Source organism: Martes martes, assembly GCF_963455335.1.
Source record: "Martes martes genome assembly, chromosome: 16".
In the NCBI taxonomy this organism is placed as follows: Eukaryota; Metazoa; Chordata; class Mammalia; order Carnivora; family Mustelidae; genus Martes; species Martes martes.
Window position 1 is genome coordinate 33,792,638 of NC_137904.1, and position 23,459 is coordinate 33,816,096.

The 23,459-nt window shown below is 44.7% G+C and overlaps 1 protein-coding gene and 1 long non-coding RNA gene across 9 annotated transcripts in view; one reads left to right on the forward strand and one right to left on the reverse strand.

Moving 5' to 3' along the window:
* The window catches only part of MSI2 (musashi RNA binding protein 2), a 385,501-nt gene extending 377,459 nt beyond the window's left edge, over positions 1-8,042 (reverse strand). For 6 of the 8 annotated variants that reach the window (XM_080826239.1, XM_080826244.1, XM_080826240.1 and 3 more), the window contains exons 1-5: positions 7,756-7,982; positions 7,422-7,462; positions 7,011-7,092; positions 6,222-6,306; positions 1,984-2,025 (exon numbers count right to left, since the gene is read on the reverse strand). In XM_080826239.1, coding sequence (XP_080682365.1) covers positions 1,984-2,025; positions 6,222-6,306; positions 7,011-7,092; positions 7,422-7,462; positions 7,756-7,817 — 312 coding nt within the window. In that variant the 5' untranslated portion in view covers positions 7,818-7,982. Of the gene's footprint in view, positions 1-1,983; positions 2,026-6,221; positions 6,307-7,010; positions 7,093-7,421; positions 7,463-7,755 lie in introns of all 8 variants that reach the window. The other 2 variants (XM_080826242.1, XM_080826245.1) reach the window with 2 other exon arrangements.
* A 198-nt stretch (positions 8,043-8,240) lies between these two features.
* On the forward strand, positions 8,241-20,023 carry LOC308357264. The gene is made up of 3 exons (XR_013968179.1): positions 8,241-8,763; positions 9,536-9,727; positions 19,023-20,023. It is a non-coding gene; the product is annotated as an uncharacterized lncRNA (long non-coding RNA).
* The last annotated feature ends 3,436 nt before the right edge of the window (positions 20,024-23,459 follow it).

Here is a 23,459-nt window from a genome sequence, read left to right on the forward strand (position 1 = left end):
TCATCACCCCGCCCCGGGCTCTTGCACTCTTCACAGCAACCTTGTGAGGGGTACTCCCATCGCTCGTGTTTTACCGAGGAGCAAACAGGCCAGGAGAGGTGGTTTGCTCAGTGTCTCGGGACCTGAGATGCAGATGGAGATAACAGATAGGAAAGTCCTTGGGAAAGGGTTCCATAAAAAGCAAGGTATTGTTATGCAACCTCTAGAACTCCACGGAAAGATGTCCTCCCCCAGCTGGTATAATATTTGCTCACATCTAAAAGTCTGACAATCCACCTAAAACATCCCAGACTCCGGGGTGGGGGGAGGTGCACACTTCAACAAGTTCGAGAAATAGTCTGTCTCGTTTTCAAGTTGAATGCATCACTGAGAAACCAAATGCCAGAGTATGTTAAAATGAAATATAGCCTTCCTGGTTTTAAAAAAAAAAAAAATGTGGCGGAGAGTGAGGGGTGGGCAGCAAGAGGGAAGAGAAAACAGGTCAAACCCATGGTTTGACCGAGTCAGGGATTTTTCCAGTTTCCCTTTAGGGTAACCTGATCCTAGTTCTGGGTGATCAAATGACTAACCTGGAAATTTGAAGATTCACACTTATGGAAGAAACAGCAATTCTTCCAAACCCAGGAAATACTGCTAATTCTGGAAAGCCTCTGAAATGTCAAGGATCACACACAGTTTGAAAAGCAACCTTTACGCAGTTAACAGTCCCAAAGTTTGTGCTCAGTACAGGAATAATCTAACCTCTTTGGTTCATTGATTCCTATGATTTGCTTAATCATGAGGGGGAAAAAAATGCCTTAAGAAAGTATTTCTGCTCTATTTACTTAAGAGATTTGTGTTTCCTTCGAAAGAAAAGGAAAAGAAAAATTACATGAGGGGGGAAAAAAAAGGCAAGATGGATCACATGACAGGCTCCAGACCTGAAATTCTCAAAACGTCATCCACAAGAGCCAACTTTTTCTTCATTGAAGTGCTTCATCCCGCCCTTTGCACAATTAAAAGGTTCCGCCTGTTGGAGACTATGCTTGAAGAAATACAGGGACTCTGCAAAAGCAACAGCGCTTTCCCCTTTATGACCTGTAATCGGAAGCGTCACCTTTTCCCCTCTTCCCTAAAGGAATGCCAAGGCCACAGGCTACAGAAAAAGTGTCCCTCTCCATATTACACAGGGAAGAAAAAAGTATCATTAAAACATGCGATTTTAACATGTCAAGCCCATAAATTTCACCTTCGGTTCCAGGTAGCTCTGTTCTCATACCCAGAGCTGGCAAGCTCAGCGAAAACTGTGTTAGCCACACACTTGTGAAAAAGGGAAGGCCGATCTCAACCCTCCAGGCAAATCTCGTAGCACCACTCCTCCAAGGTTATAATAGACTCAGAAATTCTCTCCCAGGCCCCAGCACTTGCATACAGAGGCAGCACAGATGGTCTCAAACGTGGCCTGATTGATCCCACCAACCTGAAACCAAGACTTCTGCTGCCGCCTCTGTCCGATTCAGGGCTTCATGGGCTACGAAGTTGTTTTTCCAAGAAAAGACAGGCTGTGTACTCAAATTCTACTCCTCTCCATAAACTCCAAGTTGTAAGGGCCTTCAAAGAGAACCCTCCAAAAGACAGTCACAGGGAAAATAATTAGGGTCCAAGTTCTCCCGATAGGATCTTGGCAATGCTTAAAAAATAAATAGAACATTTGCATAAATATTAACAACAGACGGAGCTCTGTCCTGCCATCAAGGATCAGGCTTGCCCCTGCCCCCTATTGGAGGCTCAGAACCCACCTCGGGAGAGTTAAACTGCAGACGCACGCAGTTATCTCGCGGAGCGCCTGGCCTGGCCTGGCCTCTCACAGACACGTGCTGACACCCTGAAGGAACCTGAAGGCACCAGGTTTCAACACTTCATTGCCAGTACTCTGTTTGAAATGCGAAATCCTTGGCAACCATCTCTGAGGGCTAAAATCCTATTACTGATTCTCCTACTTACCTTGGGTTGCGCCCGACGAGGAAATGCAACTTTAGGGTCAATCTGGAGGGGGAAATGGGAAAGGAAGAGTCAATTCCAGTATTTGGAGGCGAGGAAGAAAAAAACCATGATTAATCACCTAATTATTAATCACTCATTTCTCAGGCTTATAACCCAGCTTTTAGTAACTTCTCAGGCAACTCAAAAGTTCCTTAAACTTTGATCCAAACTTTACTCATCCCTCCCGCAATGTAATAAATAAAGCTAGCCTCTCTGAAACATCCTACCATGTATTTCAATGTGCGATGGTCTTAATAAATCAGATCTCACATGTCCTTATCCAAGCAAAGGCTTCTCTTCCACAGATACTGAACACTGAATGGTACCGACATCTAACTAATTTGAAGTGCATGACTAGGAGAAAAGATGGGTACATCATCCCTGAAAAAAAGTCATAACCTGAAAAATTAAACATAAGAATTTTTTTTCAGGGGCATCTGGATGGCTCAGTGGGTTGAAACCGCTGCCTTCGGCTCGGGTCATGGTCCCAGGGTCCTGGGATCGAGCCCCGCATTGGGCTTTCTGCTCCACCTGGAGCCTGCTTCCTCCTCTCTCTCTCTGCCTGCTTCTCTGCCTACTTGTGATCTCTCTCTGTGTCAAATAAATAAATAAAATCTTTAAAAAAAAAAAAAAACACTCTGCCTTCGGCTCAGGTCATGATCCCAGGGTGCTGCGATCGCGCCCCGCATGGGACTCTCTGCTCGCCAGGAGCTTGCTTCCTCCTCTCTCTCTCTCTGCCTACTTGTGATCTCAGTTGAATAAATAAATAAAATCTCTTAAAAAAAAAAAAAAAGAATTTTTTTTCAACAGTCAGTAACTGGATAGGAGATCTTCTCCCCAAGGATAACTAAACAAGGCAGGTGGAAAAGGAGATTCAAAAAATTTTTTTAAATCATCAACATCTAAAAACTCCCCATAGACATCCAACACGAGGCTCAGCTTGAGTTCATTCATTTGTGTTGCCAAAAGTACAGTCACCTGAGTTAGCCAAAAAGTTCATTCTGTAGTTAGACCACAAGAGGAAGCAGGTGTCAAAAGCTACGGAGCCTAACCCAGTTCTTAAAAATAATAATACAAGAAAAGAAAACACATAAGCCAAAACCACCTGGATTTTAAAAATCACATGGGGTAGAATTCTATGAGCAACCTAAACCCAAATTATAAAAGTAAGGCCATCAAGGGGAGAGGGTTAAAAAAAAAAAAAATTACGGAAAAAAAGAAGTCAGAACCTACTGTAACAATTGGGGTATTCTTTCTACCCCAACCCCAATCAGAATGGAAAAACATCCTCCACCCCAGATCAGACACACAGCAGAACACATGATTCTCAAAAGGGGAATGGCTTTAAAACGCAAAACAATTCCCACGGAGGCATTTGAATCTAATAGGCTGATCCGAGGTGGGGGAAGTTGCTGGACAGAAAATATGGGGAGGGAAAGAATTTTTAAAATCCCCATTACTGGTTTTCACTAGACTTCTAAATGTCACAAATTTGGGGGTAAAACAACACAGAATATTGCTACCAGTTATTTATTTATAGGCTCTGGCTTTCAGAGTACATACAATCTTCCCCCTTTTAAAATGTAAACCTGAACCTTGTTTTCAGTTCTGCCATGGGGCAGCTAAAAGAGTAAGGCTGTGGGATGAAGCACGGAGCAGGGGCAAAGCACACCAGAGAGTTCCTGAGCCCAGACCTAAGTCCCTTAGGACACCCCAGCTGGTAAAACAAACAAAGATTTACCACTTTTACTAAGGTGGTTTAGAGACCTAATAAAAGCCCACAGCATGGTTTTGTTGTTTTGGGTTTTTTGTTTTTTTTTTTTTTAACCTTCAAACATCACCTGAGAAATGAGGGATTACTTTTCAAAAACTAAAATAGACAAAAATCTCTGATCTAGGAAACTACCCTCTCGTCAGGATTAACATTACCACATCTACAGGTGTGTTCAGCACTGAGTAGAGCTGTCTACGAGAGAGATACAACAGGTGTGGATTTTCCATTCTGTTGACCAAACGTGAGACAGGTGTGTCTTTTTATAAACAGGCCCCCAGACTATGGCTTTTGAGCTGACCAGCACACAATTGCGGGTAAGAGGTCACCTTGTTCATGGAGTAAAAAGTGAGGGACACGGTCGGGAGAGAGACCAGGAGCTGGAGGGGAGGGACAGGAAGACCTGAAAACAGCAGGACACTCAAAAATAACTAAAATTACAAAACTCAAAGCCAATTCAGAATTCCTGGATGGCAGGTTTGTGACAGCAGCGTGTCAGACCACCAGGCGTGTTTATCGGAGTGCAAAGTTTACACGCTGCGATCTCTAAAGGAGAGGCCAGGTCAAGGTAAGTATGGCAAATCCCAACCTTTTGCACATCCCTGTCGACTATTTTTTTTTAAACAAACAAAAAAGAAAGCTACCAAAAATTAAAACATTAGTTAGTTAGGTACAGCTCTACTTACTGTAGCTACAAATCCTCTAGGAAAAGACTAGGGTACTATTTTGGATGTGAATGGCCGTTACCTAAACAAAGCTTTTAAGGTAACGGTAAACAAGATCCTCGTTTCCATGTCAATAAACCAACCGCTTCTGCCTCCTGCACTGAACGTTGAAACAAAGTCAAAATCTAGGTTATACTAAATAATAGCGACTAAAACATATCCACAAACAATTACAGAGGGAAAAACCGCACGTTTTGCACCTGACACTGAGGGCTATGACCCACCAGGCACCATAGAAACCACATACTATTTCTCCTACCCAGGGTGGGGAGACGGGGTGAATAATAAATTCCTGAATTTGCCTTGAAATATTTTCCTCAATTTTGTTCGCTTTTTGAAACGTCTGACCAAGAAGTCAAGGGGAAGAAAAAATTCTTTAGACATCCATTACCACCCTACAAATGACTGTTCCTAAAATTAAATTATCTAAAAGCATAAAAAGGCTGGGCTGCCAGCTATGACAAGTCCAGCACAATTCATAAAGCAACTTAAAAAGTGTCTGGGGTCCTCTCTTGGGGGCCAGGGAACATGCACGTGACTTCTGATCAGAGAAAGAGGGTTAATTTGCAAAATATATCCACCTGCACCAAAGGTGCCCAGGTTTCTTGCCCTTTCCCCCTTCCCCTCAATGTTAAAGCCAAAAGGGGCTTGAAGAGCACCCTGTTCCACTCCTTTATTTTACAGAAAAGGAAACTGAGGGCCCAAGGCAGGGAACAACTTGCCCAAGTTCATAAAGGGCATCTGGGACTAGAACCTGATCCTTTGCCTTGACCCACCACCTACCACAGTCCCAAGCAGCCCAGCACTGGATCCCAATGTCACCTCCGGGCCCCTGTTTTGAGGGATGTATAAAAACCAGGGGGAGATTCTCACAGGCATAAAGGGAAGGGGGAAAGCCACAAAGCCGACACAGGGGTCTAATAAAACACTAGGAGCCGTTCGCCGCCCCCCCCCCGCCCCGTGATTGTACTAATATCTCTTCCCCTCTTCTCTAAGCTCTACCTAAAGACTTTCCCCTCCCCACACACGTCTCTAAAAGCTTCTAATCCTATAAAAGTACCCACACTCAAAATAAAGGATCTGAGGGGGGAAAGCAAAACCAAATCACTTGGAAACCCAAGGCCGTATCAGCGTTAGATTTCACTCCATCTGGAGTCACCCCTTGGACACCCCGCTTGGCTCTGGGAGGTCTCCTTCCCCTTTCAAACTGCATTCCGAATCCGAGGTGCCCCAGGAGGAACCTGTTGCCTGGGCCTGTGATTAGTGCCCCCCTCGCCTTCCTGCCGGTCCCCGTCCCTCTCTCTCGGCTGGCCACGAAGCGGGCTGTGCCTTCTAAAAGCCAATGCCCACAGCCACAGTTGGTAACGCATGCTGTGCTTGGCTGACAAAGAAAAGTTGCCTTGGCTCTGTCGTGCAGTTTGTTTGCATGGTCCCTGGGCCGGGGAGATGCCTCTCCCCGAGCGGACCCCTCCCCCAGGCCTGCGATCGGCAGCATCTGGAGCTGCAGTGAGACAGGCTCTGCACAGAAAACCCCAATCCCAGCCATGGCAGCAAACTTCAGAGCCAACTCACCAGCCCTGCTCATCACTACCCGGTTCTCAGCACAGAAGCAAAAGAAAGCACGGTCCCTTTAAATGGGGCTGTCAATGCCCAGATGGGTCCTGAACAGGGGCGAACAACAACGACGAAGGAAAGCAACCTACCGTCTTGGAATCTAACTCATGGTGGGGCTGACCTAATACTTTATCTACACTTGCTGGGTCTGCGAACGTGACGAAACCGAAGCCTCTGAAATGAGACAAAGAGGGAGAAAAACAAACAAGAAAATGTGACACCATTGAAAGCAACAAGGAGTGAGCCCTCCTGCAGAATGGAGAGCCAAAGTTGCCCCCTCGCACCCTGGCTGCCCAAGCCCTCCCCCTAAGCCCCCTCCCACCTCGCAAGAAAACACATCAAGGTTAATGGGGGAAGTGGAACGGGGGGCAGGGCGGTGGAGGTAACTTGGAAAATGCTGGTGTCTCCACTCTTTCGCCACCTCAGTCTCCTCTCCTCCTCCCCTTCCCTTTCTTAACGCTTTGTTTTATTCGGAAGAAAACCCGGCGCTCAGAAGAGATTCATCCAGCTTTCTAAAAGGGGCTGAAGAGTTTAGGGAGCTGGGAGTGTGGGAAAAGCATACATTAAAAGAAAAAAAAAAAAACTATGTAGAAAGTGAATGAAGCTGAATGTCATTTTAAACCGGAGGAAAAGAAGCGACGGGAAAAGGACTTAAAGCAGAGAGATGGGCATCTCTGTATCCAGAGTTCAGCCCCAATTAACAATAACCTTTCGGGTTATGGGGGCGGGGGTGGGGGGTGGAATAGAGAGACGTTCGAAACCAGCCACATGCCTGAGCCCCATTCTAAATCCGCTTAGCTACTTCCGAAGACACCTCCAAAAATAACACTTAAACTTTGTTCTAAAATAAAGACAAAATCCAGAAGGGAATGGTTTACCTGGAGCGTTTCGTAGTGGGATCTCTCATGACCATACATTCTCTAATTTCTCCAAATTTGCTAAAATAGTCTCTAAGGCTATCTGTAGAGAGAGAAAGAGAGAGATGGGGGGGGGGAGGAGAGAAGGTGTGGAAAAAAAAAAAAGCAATGCAAATTTTGATCAAGGACAAAAACCAAAAGTAGTTTTCTGTTGTTATTCTGTTTTGTTTTTGCATTTTTTGCACACGCGGGGGAAATTCGGCAACAGAGGTCGCGTAGAGGGCTCGGAAAGGATTGGCTATTTAAAAAAATAACCTTGCACAGGAGAAGTGGGGAGCCAATGGCGGGGGGGGGCTCCTACACCGGGATAACAAAGAGCAATAAAGAAGCCAAGAAGGGGGGGACCCAGACGTCCCCCCCTCCCTCCCTTACCTGGTGAGGTCTGCCAGCTCAGTCCACCGATAAACATTTTACTAGAGGGAGAAAACATAACAGAAGTGAGCACCGATGTCAGATCGGCCATTTTGACGTGTAACTTACAAAAGCTAAAAGGAAAGCGGGGGGGAGCGAGCGAGCGAGAGCCGGGAGGTGGGGTGGGGGAGAAGGTGACGGCGAAATGCAATCCAAAGGTGTGTAACTTCCACGGGGGGGGCGCGCGGGAGGGGCGGGGGGGCGCGGGAGATGCCCGGCTCCGCGCACCGCCGTCCCCGCCGCTGCAAGGAGAGCGAGCCCAAGGCGGCGCGGTGGGCAGCGGCTGGAAACTTACCCGGGGTCGTGCTGGGAGTCGTTGGCGCTGCCCGAGGTGCCTTGGCTCCCATTTGCCTCCATATCTGAGCCCCCCCGCCCCCCCACCCCCAAAAAACCGAGCCCCACAGCGATCGGAGCGGAGCGGCGGCCGGCTCCGAGCCCCGAGATCTCCCGCTCCCTCCTCCCCCTCCTCCTCCCCCCCGCCCGGGCTCCTCCGAATCTCTCTGCGAGCGGCGGAGCCGGGGCAGCGGCGAGAGCCGTCACACGTGGGCTCGGCTTAGCTCAGCCCCGCTGCTCGCACACCCCCCCCGTCCCCGCCCCCCCGGCCCATCCCCACCTCTCCCCCTCCTCCTCCCCACCCCCATCTCCTCCTCCTCCTCCCCCTCCTCCCCAGCGCACGTGGGGCGGAGTTCTAGAACGTCGTGTAACCAATGCCGGTGACGTCACGCACCCCGGTGCGGCCCCCGCCTGCCCGCGCGCGCACACTCGGGCCCCCCGCGGCCGGACCCACGGGGGCGGTGCGCGAACCCCGCGGCCGGAGGGGGCCCCGCCTCTAGGCGGGCCAGGCGCCGGCAGAGGGGGAGCGCACCCCGACTTCCCTGGATCACATGGGCTGCGGGGGGCGGGTGGATCGGGGGAGGGGGAGGTGCGGGGAGCTCGCCGCCGCTCCTCGCTCGGGCAGGGGAGAAGACGCCCCCCACCCCCTTTAGTTCGGCCTCTCCATTCAAGTTCGCCGGCCCCGGCCGCCGGGATCCGGGGATGGCACCAGCCGCCCGCCCAGCTCTGCGCCCTTTTTTTCCAGCCACCGCGCAGAAATTTAGGTCAAGGACGTCGGGATCAAACCCAAACCCTGGAGCTCCTCGGCGGGCCCCGAGACCCCCCAGGATCGGGGAGCTTCAGGATTGCGGAGACCCTCCCGCACAAACAGCAGCCACAAGTTTTATTTTCCTTTGGCGCTGGAAGTTCTCTCTGGCTCTCGCTCCACACCGGCACGTCTTGCGCCGCTCCCCGCCCTTCCCCGGCAGAGGTACGAATCCGTGCCGGGGAAAGGTTATTTTGGAACTTTGAGAAACTGACGCGATTCCAGGGGTGAGAACGTGCCGAAGAAAGGGTTTCCGCGTTAATCGTACAGAGTTTAAAAAATATAATAAAATAGGTTTATAGGGGTCAAGGTCAAATGATTGGGATTCAAAGTAAATTTTTGTATACAGTGAGAAATAGTTTTGAAGCTTCTCTGGGATGGCTGGGAAGGGTGGTTGTTTAGAAGAAATCCCTCTCCAACCAGTTCGTTGTATATGTTTATTATTTCTATGCTGAGATTCGTTGTATATGTTTATTATTTCTATGCTGAGATAGTAAAATGTATGAGGTTGAAATAGCCCAGGACCCCCACCCCCATCTGGGGAGATGGCTGAGGGTAGCAGAGGGTTTCAGAGACTCTCACCCCTTACCACCTTGGTAGCAGTGTGGTGCTGCACAGGTCCTGGCACACAGTAGGTGCTTAAGTACTGGATTCATCTTTCCCCGCCCTGAAAACCCCCAAAAGACGATGCTGGTAGCTTCCCAAAGTCATCGCACACTTCTCCAGCAGTTTCCAAGCTGGCCAGATTCAGACTGGATTCAATTTATGGGGTATTGAAAACAATAAGGATACAATTATCCATATTGTTTTAAATTATTACAATAAATTGAGTTAATATGGCATGAGGGGCAACATAAAGTTGTGGTTCATCAAATACTCAGATTAATGTTAAGTATGAATTGATGCCCAATTAACACTTTTCCATTAATTTTCATAGGATTAGGACACAATGGAATACACTCAACACCAAAACTATACCAAATCCACTGTGGGTCGTGGCAAAGTGGAGTATTTGGAAAATCCCAACACTAGCCAAAGCCTTGAATGACCAGATTCTTAATCTCCCTGCCTCCTAAATTTGGGATAATTCCTCACTGACAGGATTGATGGAGTGAAAGGAGAGATTGAAGTAAGTAAATATAAAAGTCTGTTTTTTATTGCAAACCTTCGCAGGTTGAGCTTATTATCAATCATCACTTACTGTGACTTTTTGGAAGGCACTTTAGAGCTTCAGACCACAAACCCAAGCATTTTCCCGTCACTCCAAGCTGCTTCCCAAATCATCTGGGGTCTCCCTGTGTTGAAGAGCTGCTTATTATGGTGATTGTTTATTATGACTATTCTCAATAACAAAATGCAGACAACAGAGCTAATTGGATTTTGTTTGGGATTTTTGCGCTAGAATCACAAACCCTCAGAGGTAGAAAGGCCTTTCCTGATCCAACCCTCTCATTTTTTCATCAGGGTCCCAGAGGAGCCAAGCTCACCAGGGTGCATCCCACCCCCACCAGTCAGTCAGCTCCTTAGAGGGGCTCCGGCCATCACTCTGATGCCCTTTGGCTCTGTTACATGCATATTTATTCTGTCCTTCACAAGGCAAGAGTGGGGTGTCCTTGTTCCCTGTTGTCGACCTACACAGGCTGACACTGAACTGAATTAAAACCCGGAGAGGGGCTAGCACTGCAATTATAAAGTCACTGGTGGAGAGAGAGCTTGATCTTCTATTTCCATGACTACATTGTTTTTACTTATTGATTTTTCATTTAGGTGGTGTAATACTTACTCTTCCTGGGCTATAATTCTGTGAGTTTCTGACAAATGCATAGGATTGAGCTGTCTCCACAATAACCCATCCGAGATGCAGAAGAGTTCCATTGTCCCAAAAAATTCTCTCTTGCTGCCCTTTTGCACAACGTTATTTGAAATAACTTATTATTTATTATGCATTTCTTCTCCAGCGCATTTGCTTAATGCAGCCCCTGGGTCAGGAGAATTCCAGCAGCGTGCGATGTCAATCCTCCACCCTCTTTACTGCCCATGACACTGTTAGACACTCCCTGCGCGTAACTCATCCTTGATGGCCACATTCTTTTGGTTTTCCTTCTACCTCTCCAGCCATTCGTTCTGTCTCTTTACCCTGACTCCTCCTCTGCCTTTCCTTTAAATACCGGTGTTCATTCTCTTCCCCAGCTACACACCCTCCCCGGATGAGCTCCTCTGCACCCAGGGTTTAAATACTACCTACTTGCCGATGCTACTCAAGTTAAAATCTCCGGCCTGAGCTCTCCACAAAGCTCCAGGCTCTGGTTAATTTCCTATTCACTGTCTTCCACTTCACCTTCCTGGAGGTACCCCAAACTCAACACGCATGTCCAAAAACGCATGCATGTGTTTTCTCCCTTGAACCTAAAACTTTTAAGTTTCACTATATGGGTCAGCAGAATCCCAGGCATCCTAGAGACAAGGTTGGCCCTACTCCAGGTTGATGTCTTCCCATATGCAATCCGTCATGAAAGTGTGTGGGTTTCACTTCCTAAGTGTCTCTCAAGTTCGTCTCTGCTGCTGCTGCATCCCACATTTCCCACTTGAGCCCTTGCAATAACCTTCTAAGCATTCTTCCCAAACCATTTCTTACTCCATTAGTGTACCTGGAAAGCATTCTCTGACCAGGTCAAATCCCCCTTGGAAGGCACCATTACCTTACCTCCATCAAACCATTGCTCTACCTTCCATATATTAGCACAGTGCCTGTTAGTGCATGGTTGACAATCAGTAGTTGTTGGACAAATGAAAGGGTGAATGAATGAATGAATGAATGAACGAACGAATGAATTAATGTCAACATCTAATTTAATTGTAGGATTTATTATATCTGTGTCCATAAGTCAAATTGGCTACAGTTTTCCCTTTTTGTATTGCCTTTGTCTGGCTATAGTGGCCTCATAAAATGAACTAGTAAATGCTCCTTCTTTTTTCATTTTCTGGAACAGTGTGTATAAAACTGGAATTGTGTGTTCCTTGAATGTTTGGTTGAACTTTCCCGTAAAACGCTGGGGTATGGGATAAACACTTCCTAGGTTGGTTTTTAAATACTGATTCCATTTCATTAGTGGCTGTGGATCTCTTTAGGTTTTTTTATTTTTGTTTTTGTTTTTTTTTAAAGATTTTATTTATTTATTTGACAGACAGCACAGTAGGCAGAGAGGCAGGCAGAGAGAGAGGAAGGGAAGCAGGATGCAGGGGTCGATCCCAGGACCCCAGGACCATGACCCGCGCCAAAGGCAGTGGTTTTAACCCACTGAGCCACCCAGGCGCCCCCTCTTTAGGTTTTATATTCTTCTTGAGTCAGTTCTTACACGTTATATTTTTCAAAGAAATAATTCAGGCCAACTAGATTTCCAAATGTATTAACAAAATGCTGTTGAAAATTTCCTCTTAATATATTTTAATCTCTGCTGCATCTATCCATCATGTCCATTTTTTCATTCTTAGTATTATTGTATATGTGTCTTCTTTTTCTGGATTAGTGGTGCCAGAGATCTCCCTCTATTTAACTAATATTTCTTCTTTCTGCTAGTGTTTTCAAAGAATCAGCTTTTAGTTTGTCTGACACTATTTTTTGGTTTTATTAATTTTGGGGTTTATTAATTTGGGGGTTTATTAATTTTTGTCTTATATTCTTGTATAAGAGAATAGGAGCATATATACCATACAAATAATATATAGCACCTATAAGAATATAATACATTAATATGAAAGAATATAATACATATCTGGTGTTATTTTTTCTGCTTTCTTTGTGTTTATTCTCTTGCTCTTTAAACATTTTTTTAATTGGTGGCTTAAGTAATTAATTTTCAGTCTTCTGTTTTCTGATTGTAACATAGAAGACTCTGGATTTCACCCTGAGTACCACTCAAACGACATTCCACAAGATATAGAGAATTTTTATTATCATCTCAGGCAAAGAATAGATTTCAAATATGTTTTCTTCTCTGGCTCAATACCTGTGTATCTTCATATTTCTAAACATAAGTTTTTTTGTTTTGATTTTTAGTTATTTATAGCTAACATAATTGAATTAGGGTCAGAGAAGGTAGTCTGTATAAAACAGAGTCTTGTTATTTGTTGAGACTTGCTTTGCCAAATGGTCAATTTTTATAAATATTCCATGTGGCTTTGAAAAGAATATTCCATATGGCTGGCTCAGTTGGTGGAGCATGCAACTCTTGATCTTGGGGTCAAGAGTTCAAGCCCCATGTCAGGCAGAGAGCTTACTTAAAAGAAAAAACAAACAGAATGGGTATCCCGTAATTGTTAAGTGCAGCATACTATACAGACCTATTATATCAGGCTTCTTAATTATGTTTTCCAGATTTTCTGTAGCCTTACTAATATTTTGTCTGTTTGATCATCATGTTTTATCATAGTATGTCAAAATCTCCTTTTATGATTAAATTTGTCAATTTCTCTTAAAAATCTCCTCAAATTTTTATTTATTATTTTTTTAAAGATTTTATTTATTTATTTGACAGAGATCACAAGTAGGCAGAGAAGCAGGCAGAGAGAGAGGAGGTAGCAGGCTCCCTGATGAGCAGAGAGCCCGATGTGGGGCTCAATCCCAGGACCCTGGGATCACAACCCGAGCCGAAGGCAGAGGCTTTAACCCACTGAGCCACCCAGGTGCCCCAAAAATCTCCACAAATTTCATTTTTTCTACATTTTAAAAGTATGTGATAAGGCATGTCAAAAAGGTCTGTTCACATCTCCTACTATGGCTGTGCAGGTTTTCTGTTTTTTACATTTTATTTATCTTACTTTTTGCTTTGTATATTTTGAAGCTATGTTATTAGGCACATGCAAGCTTAGATATACTGTTTTCCCAGTGAATTGTTTCTTTAATATGTACAGTTGACCCTTAACCAACACAGTTTTGAACTGTGCAGGTCTGATTATATACAGACTTTTTTCAATAAAGATGGTACAGTACTGTGAAATTACTGTATATTTTCTCTTCTTTTTCTTTCCCTAATAGCATTTTCTTTTCTCTAGCTTACTTTATTGTGAGAATACAGTATAGAATGCATATACAAAGTATGAGTTAGTCAACTTAATGCTATCTATTGTAAAAATACCATATATAATACATATATAAAATATATAATTGTTATTTATTGTGAGAATATGGTATATAACACATACACAAAATATGTATTAATTGACTGTTTATGTCTTCCAGTCACAATAGGCTATTGGTAGTTAAGTTTTGGGGGAGCTAAAAGTTATATGCAGATTTTCAGCTGCTTAAGGGTCATCATCCCTAACCCCGGCATAGTTCAAGGATCAACTATACACAAATGACCTTTAACCCTAGGACTTTGGGTTTAAAGTCTGCTTTGCCTGTGAAAAATATAACTACTCCAACTTCTAATGAGCATAGCATTTGCCTGACATATCTTTTTCCATCCTTTACTTTCAACCTTTCTATGTCTTTAAGTTTTAGGTGCATCTCTTATAGACAGCATAGAGCTAGATCTCATTTAGTTATTTATTTGACTAGTAAGTTTTGTCCATTTACATATAATGCAATGTTTTTAATGAAACTTAGGGGTACAAAAATATATTATCCGGGGCACCTGGGTGGCTCAGTGGTTTAGGCCTCTGCCTTCGGCTCGGGTCGTGATCTCAGGGTCCTGGAATAGAGCCCCGCGTCGGGCTCTCTGCTCGGCAGGAGCTTGCTTCCCCCTCTCTCTGTCTGCCTCTCTGCCTAGCTCTGATTTCTCTCTGTCAAATAAATAAAAAATTAAAAATATATATATATTATCCACAGTCTCTGGGATTAATATTACACACTGTCATCATTGGGTATATTCATGGCCTTATTTTTTTTAATATTATTAACACCTGTAAACCTGTTATTCAATTAGAAAACAACAATGACTTACAACTACCTGTATGCTTCTCTCCTACCTTTTCTTCCATCTGAAGTAACCACTAATCTCAATCTTGTATTTATTATTGTTTTGCTTTTTAAAAATGTTTACCAAATTTTTATCACACATTTTGTTTTAAGCTCTTATGAAACATTTCTGAGTTTTATATGTTCTTACCCAACATCATATTGTTAAGATTCAGCTAGAATATTACATCTGGCTGTAGTTCATTCTTTTTTTTTTTAAGATTTATTTATTAGAGAGAGAGAGAGCGAATACGCACACACAGAGGGAGAGGGAGAAGCAGATTCCCCACTGCGCAGGGAGCCTGATATGGAGCTCGATCCCAGGACTCTGAGATCATGACTTGAGCTGAAGGCAGATGCTTAACTGACTGAGGCACCCAGGCGCACCTGGTTGTAGTTCATTCTTATTTCTGATTGTATAATACTCTATTGTGTGCCACTACCACAGTTTATTTTGTCCATTCTTCTGTCACAGGACTTTGGGTTGTTTCCATTTTTCTTGCTGTTATGAGCAGCGCTATAGTGAACATTCTTGTCCTCTGGTGCGTGTGGGTGAGAATTTTTCTTTGGAATGATGACTGGGTCATAAGGTATGTGATATAAAAGTATACGAGATAATGCTAACCAGTTTTCCAAAGTGCTGTTTCAGTGTGTGGTCCCACTAGCAACATGTAAGAGAACCTGTTGATCTACTGATGACCGATGTTTTGGAATTTGTGCCTTCAGTCTCACTTTGCACCTTTTGCTTATTTGCTTTCTCTTAGGTTTTTGTTTACTTCCTTTCTTCTTTTCTATTGAATTGATCAAGAATTCTTTGTCCCCCTTTCTTCTTAATTTAGAAATTGTAAGTTCTGGGGTGCCCAGGTGGCTCAGTTGGTTAAGTGACTGCCTTCAGCTCAGGTCATGATCTTGGAGTCCCGGGTTTGAGTCCTGCCTTGGGCTCCCTGCTCAGCAGGGAGTCTGCTTCTCCCTCTGACCCTCCCCCTTCTTATGCTATGTCTCCCCCCCACCCCCGCCCCTGTCATTCTCTCTTTCAAATAAATAAATAAAATCTTAAAAAAAAAAAAAAAAGGAAATTGTAAGTTCTACTTCTATTCTTATAGTGGTTATTTAAAAAATTTTTTTAAGATTTTATTTATTTATTTGACAGACAGAGATCACAAGTAGGCAGAGAGGCAGGCAGACAGAGAGGAGGAAGCAGGCTCCCTGCTGAGCAGAGATCCCGATGTGGGACTCCATCCCAGGACCCCGAGATCATGACCTGAGCCGAAGGCAGAGGCTTTAACCCACTGAGCCACCCAGGCACCCCTATGGTGGTTATTTTAGAAACTTTTACTTTAGAAATTTTAACATTAAAAAAAAACCATAAAAAAAAGGAATTTTAACATATGCACTTGGTCCAACCCCACTACAACTACACGATAAGCTAAGAACGATCCCCCTTCAACTATATCCTTCCTCATACATGTTACTGTTGCTTGTTATTTTTTTAGACCCCACCTGCTTTTAATACCCCTGAATTTAATCACTGTTGTCCCTTTAATTTTATCCTGTTCTTGTATAGATTTGTCCATGTTTACCAATTTCCTCACCTTTGTTTCTGGCATATCATTCCTTTTTTCTAATTACTAGCCCTTTTCCTTGAAACATACCCTTTAGTATTCCTTTCAGGGAGGTTATGTGAGTGACCCGCTTTCTCCATTAATATAAAATGGTTTGACTGCCCTCTCATCCTCGAATGATGATTTCTCTGGGGAGAGAATCTAGACAGAAAATTATTTTACCCTCAAGACACATCTTATTGTTCCTCTATTGTTGAGACATTTGCTATCATTCTCTTGTAGGTAATCTGGTTTTTCTTTCTGGTTTTAAGATTTTCTCTTTGTCTTTGCCTCCCCATGGTCTTAACATGCTGTGTTGAGATGTGAATTTCTTTTGATTTACCCGGTTCAAGATTCAGTGTATGTCCAGAATCCCAGGATTCATGTTTTCTTATCAAATTTGCCAACAGTCTTTGTCTGTATAAATCCTGTGTGCCCTACATTCTACGTTCTCCTTCTGGTGCCTGTAAAGGTAAACCTTTCTCTCAGACTTTCCTTCACTTCGTCTCTCTGCGATGCTTCCTGGACAATTTCCTCAGTTGTTTTCTTCAGTGATGGCTAATCCGCTGTGCAGCTCACCCACTGAGCTTTTCATTTCAGGGACCAGGTATGTCATTTCCAAAGGTTCCCTTTAGTTCTCTTTCCAATCTACCTTTTTAAAATACTGTTATTTTCTCGTGGTGCAAATGCTCTTTTATGTCTTTCATAATTTTAAACTTACATACTTTATAAGTCTGTCCGGTAGTTCTGTTTCCTGAGGTTCTTGGAACACTTGTGTCTCCTACATCTTGGTTATGGTAGACTACATCCATGTGCATTCTGTCGTTTGGAGTAGGTTCTGAATCTTTATCTTCGCTTTTCAGTTTTAGGGTTCCTGATTCCTGGATCATACAGGTAGAGTAAATTCCAGCCCCAAATTGCCATGGCTGTAATTTCTCCACTTTCAAGTCATGCCAAGACAGTGAAATTTTCTTATCTCCCTGCGCCCCTAGGGCGATTTTTCCCCCAGTGAATTATTTCTAAAATGACTCATCCTTTTGAGGGTTCCAGCTTAATGTGGGGATCTCAATCCCAGGTACCACCTTCTCACTTTGAATGGGCCCAAGCCACAGTCTCCTTGCCATGTGGATTTGCCCAAGACCTGCTCCATCTCCACTTACCAGCTCACCCATCCTAACTGCCATTTCCCTCATGCTTCTGGCACTGGGGCCCTGTCCTTTCTGTCTCATGAGCTCACTTCAGTGAGGGGTTATTGCATTTTGACCAGTGGTTAGAGATGGGCTATAGTGGGAGGATGATTGACATCATTTCATCCGCCATATTGCCAGAAATGGAACTCATTTCCATTTCAAATGTTTAACATCTTCCATTGCAAATGCATTTTTTCTTCGGGTACTGTGGCACCTAAGATTTCTGAATAATTTCTCCTCTAAATAATCTTTTTTAAATTGTTATTTTAAATTGAAGTATAGTTGAACTTGTGAATAATCTTTTATAGGTGAGGTGGCCTTGGAAACATCTCAAATGAGGCAAATGTAGGTCAATGCAGCTATCCATTCTAATCACCTGGGAACTTTAAAAAAATATGGATGCTTGGCTCCACCCACAAGATTCTGATTTAATTGGTTCAGAGACCACCTGGGCAGGGGTCGTTCTTAAAACTTCCCAAGTGATTCTAATATGCAATCGAGTCTAAACACAATTATTTAAAACATACTGATGAAAACAAGCAAGCCATCATGATCCCTGGGCTCTACCCCAGAATGTCTGATGTATTTTGCCTGGGGAGGGGCCCCAGGCATCATATTTTTCTGACATTTCCCTGATGATTGCAGGCTTGAGCACCACTGATTTTCCTGGGCACATGCAGTCCAAGGGAGGCGTTCAAATAATGTTTGAGCTGGAAGCATGAGAAGTAATCTAGCTCAGCGTACGCATACGCCGAACTGTCCATCTGACTCCCAAGGGCCTTTTAATTATAAAGATTCCTGGAGATTACTGGGGACCTGGGTGGCACAGTCAGTTAAACGTCCAGCTCTTGATTTGGGCTCATATCATGATCTCAGGGTCATGAGACTGAGCCCCGCTTTGGGCTGTGTGCTGGGTGTGGAGCCTGCTTAAGATTTTCTCTCTGTCCCTCCCCCCACCCAGAGGCGCACACGTGCACATTCTCTCTCTCTCTCTCTCTCTCTCTCTCTCTAAAAAGAAAGGGGAAAAAAAGATTCCTGGAAGTTACAAGGCCAGTGAGTCTTTCATTCCCCCATAGACTGAGATGGGAAACCAACTTTGGAAACCATTTAGCTAACCTATGTTGTTTTACAAAGGAGGAAACCAACCCCAAGAGAAATGTTTTCTTCACAAAGTCACAGACCTGAGTCAGAGGATACCCGACTCCTACCTCCCAGTCTAATGTCCATTTCATCCATTTCTAAACCTACAGTCCGCTACTGCTTTTAGATGATCTTGGCCATTTTAAAGAGAGAGATTTTGAATTTGTGTGCAGTGATGCTAGGAATGTGAGGTTTTCTGCTTTACTTTGTGTGTAGATGGTACAGCGGAGGGAAAATAAAACAGCCTGCCACCTGGCATGTAGGATCATGCTAGTAGCTTGGTGACCTTGAGCCGATAAGCCACCATCCATCTCAACTGCCCCATCTGTAAATAGGGGGTCGTGGTGGTTTTAAAATATGACCACAACTTCTTTAATACTCATCTCAGAAATGGAGCCTGGTTCCCCTCCCTCTGAGTGTCTGCCATACTTAGTGACTGCTTTCTAATGAACAGCATGTGAGGGAAGTGATGGGGGGTGAATTCCATGGCTGGGTCACACAAGGCATCCTGGCTTCTGCCTTGCTCTCTCTTAGACCACTTGTTCTGGGGGAAGCCAGCTGCCATATCATGAAGACGATCAAGTAGCCCAGTGGAGAGGCCCACGTGGAGAAGAACTGAGGTTTGCTACCAGCAACACAATCTTGCCAGGACTGTGAGCTAGACACATTAAAGGCAGATCTGCCAGCCCCGGTCAGACCTTCAGATGACTGCTACCTTGGCCTATGCCTTGACTGCAACTTCGTGAGAAACCTTGAGCCAGAACCTCCCAACAACGCCATTCCCAATTCCTGACCCTCAGATGCTGTGTGAGATTGTCAAGACTTGTTGTCTGAAGCTACTAAATTGGGATAATTTGTTGTCCAGAATAGATAACGAATACAAAGATACTTCACAACGCACTAAAATAGAGCTGCTCACTTTATAGGCTTGTGCCAGGATTCATATGCTAACATTTATAGAGCGTTTTAGTTAGACTCAGGCCAAATGAACTGCATATTAGATATAAAGTAGCGATTGCGTATTATTAATGTTATCAGATTGCAACACATTTCATGTTCAATTACCTAAAATGCTCTTTCTGGAGCATCGCTTTGCTCATCATCTTATCCCCACTGCACACTTATAAAAGGTCACTGTCAAGATATAAAAGTATATATATGATTTAAATGTCTTGACTCAGTTGCTAACAACCGTGAGCATGTTTTCAAATTGGAAAAGCAAGATTAATCTAAACTTGCTCTTTTTCACACAACGTACTTTGTTTACTTTTAGGATTGCATTTCACTGCCAAGCCAAGTGCGTCTCTGATTAAAGAGTGTGTTCACTTCATCTCTCATAGTCTCTTACAAGCCTCCTTTTAAGAATAGACATGGCATACTTTGCACCAAAACAAACCATATTTTTACCAGAAACTATTTAGTGAAATGAGTTTTTATTCTTGAAAATTTCACTAAGTATAAATTTTGTGTCTGAAAGTAATGGGCCCTTTGTATTTCCCTTCGATAAATAAATAGCTTCTTTCCTTAAGAATTACAACTTCTGAGCATGCTCTTAAATTCAAAGCTAGTTTGTTTTCTTCCAAGAAACGGAAAATACGCATGTGCATACACACCCTTTGTTGGCTGGTCCTTATTCCAGATCGGTGTAAAACGGGAAAGCCTAGACGGTATCTTTCTAACAGTCGTAACTGGAGGTATAAAATATCTGGGAAGAACAAGAACAAAGGCAGAGGGTATGAGGCTGAAAGTGAAACTATTTTTCAAACACTCTTTACTTATCTAACATATAAATATCTTTATGTGGAATTTACTCCCAACATTGTCCGATATACTTAGAGACATAAAAGTCTATTTAAACGATGGAGAAATTTTGCTTTGCTTTGTTATTTCTTTCCCAGATTAGGGAAGGAAATGCAAAAAACAAACAACAACAACAAAAAGCTCCCTAATGGAGGGAGGGGTAGGGGACACATATTTAGCCGAAATTTTTCCTTTTTGCCTTTCCATGTTCTCATAGGACACAGCTAGAAATCTAGTGTGGTGGCTGAAGACTTTTGCTCCTTTTTGTCCCCTCTACCTTCCACGTTCCTCGTTCCCAACTCAAAATGATCACATCCAACGGGGCAGATGCTGCTTACAAGTTTAGCTGAGTGAGAAAAAGTCAGACTCCTAATAAATGTCAACATCATTTATAGAGTGACCACAGCGAGGCTCCTTCTAGGCGCAGTGGCGGACAGGGGCTCTGGACATCTCTATTTGTCAGGAGTTGTAAGAGGTGGACAGTGGCTTGGGGTTGGGTACGAGGCAGGCTCCAGCCCCTCTGGGTGGCAGCTCCCTGCAGGGGACACCCTGTGCCAGGCTGCCAAGCCCCTCCCCAACCGTGGCTTCCTCACCTGAGTGTAGGCGTGGCAAGCGCAGGAGAGAAGCCTGTGATCAAAGAGAAAGTTCCCGTTTTCATGGGCAATATCCCAGAGCTGCTCTCCCCTGCAGCTGAAAGCTGGTTAACAGCCGTTTGTCATTCAGTCATCATTATTCTTATACGTGTAGGTAAATATTTTATTAAGCGTCTCCGCAGCTTGGCAGTTAGGGAGCCCTTTGCCTCTAGACCTGGCGGGTGCTCAGCGCTGCCCGGGAGAGTGGGAAAACAGCGGGCTCCTTGGTGTTAATAGAGCGGTGGTCCTTTCCACCTGGAAACCATTTTCTCCTCTGGCCTCTCGGGCTTAATCTTCCATTTCTTCTTCTTTTTTTTTCTTTTTTTAATCAGTTACCAATTTGGTCTTGATGAAAGGTGCCGGGGCCTGCAGGAGAAAATGGCTATGCCTTTCAACTCCACCTGGAAATGGTTGACTCGGTGCTGCAGTCACCTTCCGTGAGGCCTCTGTATCCGTTAGAGCACTTGCCTCATCCCCACCGCGCTCTGCCTTGCCAAACAGAAAGCTCAGTGCCACAGCTGGAAATGTGCAGGGGTCCCTCCACCCAGGCCCCCTCACACACACCGCAGTTATGTCTGGGACCTCCAAACATTCCCCTAGGCTTTCACTGTCTAGCCTCAGAGCCCATCAGCTTGCCAGGGTGCCAGCAACCAGCTCCTAGCTCAATGCACAAAACCACCCATTAGTTTGGACCAATGTTGGGTCCACGTCTTCAAAATCCTTTGCTTTTTACCATTCATCCAGTATTAGAGGTGGCCAAAACATCAGTAGGAAGCATGGCTGCAGTGTCATCCCATCACATCTCTGGGTCTTCTGAAGGCCAACCCCGACAGGATCTATTTCTTGGGTGAACACTTCCAGCTTTGGAGGACCGTGGGGATGACGCCCTCTTCTGGTGGATGCGGGGAACGCCAGTTGCGCCCATGCGTTTCAGTTCCCTCTGCTGGCGGTGGAGAGAGAGAAGCTGCCTCTCGCCTCCAGGCCCCAGATTCCAGAGCTGGGGGGTGGGGCTGGGCCTGCTGTCAAATTGTGAGACCCAAGCCCCGCAGATCCTGAGGTTTCCTGAAGTTGAAACCGAGACCCACCACTGCAATTTCTACAGTTACCAAATCCAAGTGGCTGAAAACAAATGAAGGGAAGGGTGGGGAAGGGAGAAAGCACTGTAACCGCCGAAGGGGGTTCAAATTGGCCGAAATTACATCTATTTAGCTACACGTGGTGTGGACACACAGAGACAGAGGGAAGAAAGGAATCAGAAAAGATCAGGAGTGAGGACAATAGAGGACAGACTTTACAGCAAATTGCTGAGTAAGATACTCATGCTAAAAATAATACCGCTTGGAGAGGGCATAAGAAACAAAAGTGTGGCTGCTGTGCCCATGGGTGGGAGGAACACGAGGCTCTGCATATAAACACCCAGAATTAGAACAAGATGAAGAAAGGATCATCACCCAGGACGAGAAGGAATGAACATAAGAATAATTTGAAGCGAACCAGAAAATTAATTTTGTCACCATCCTCTTGCTTCTGTGGATCCGATGATGCTGGAGGGCCCCCAGCAGTGGATGGCCACGCCTCTGGGTTCTGAGCAGGCCCCAAGACCCCATCACCCACTGGGCAGATGCTACACAAGAAAGGAGGGCGAGCCCTGGCTTTGTATCTTCTAGTCTGGATCACAGATAATCATGAACATTCAAAAAATCAATTGCCCAAGTGGCTGATGGGGAGGTCTGGCTTGACAGAAGGCGTTCGTGAGGAAGACCCGGGGGGTTAGCTGATCACAAGCTTGATGTGAACCCACAGCGCAAGGAGGCTGTTGAGAACCCTAATGCAATCTTAGGCTCTATTAATAGAACGGCAGAGTGTGGAAGGAGGGAGGCCGTAATCCCAGCGCGTGCTGGCAGGTCAAGCCACATGCAGTTTTATGCTCAGTCCTGCGGGCTATATTTTAAGAGAGGCACTGGCAAATTCGAGCCTGTTCAGAAGAGCATGAAAAGGACTGGATGCCAGTATTTAGACAGCATCGAGATTAGCTTGACAGTCCTTTTACAATTGGCAAAATTGGAATGCGTATTGCATTGAAGACACAATCTCAGCAGCTAGGACCCAGAATCGTGCTTTCAGTGTTCACTTAGCCTCCCTGAGCCTGATGGGGTGCCCTTTCTGTATAGTGGGGTACTACTCTTCCCCCGACCAGGCAGGTCTGCTCAGTTGGGCTTGTATACTGAGCATCTCCTTCCTCCCAGCTCGGGGTGGGGCATGAGGGCACCTGGAGTCTAGTCTATGTTAGAGCCACAGGCCCATAAGCAGGCATCTTGCATATAACATGACAGATGATAATAGATACATGCATTGATTTGAAATGAGATGTAATTAATTTCTTATCGGGAAAGAATGACAAGAGACAAAAAGAGAGTCTTAGGGCATATGTACTTGCAAGTGCAAAGGAAAAGAATTGTTGGAGGTCAGAGAGGAGAGTCCATGAGTGAGGAAAGATTAGAACCAGGAAATTTCAGAGTCACGGAAGACTGCTGAAAGG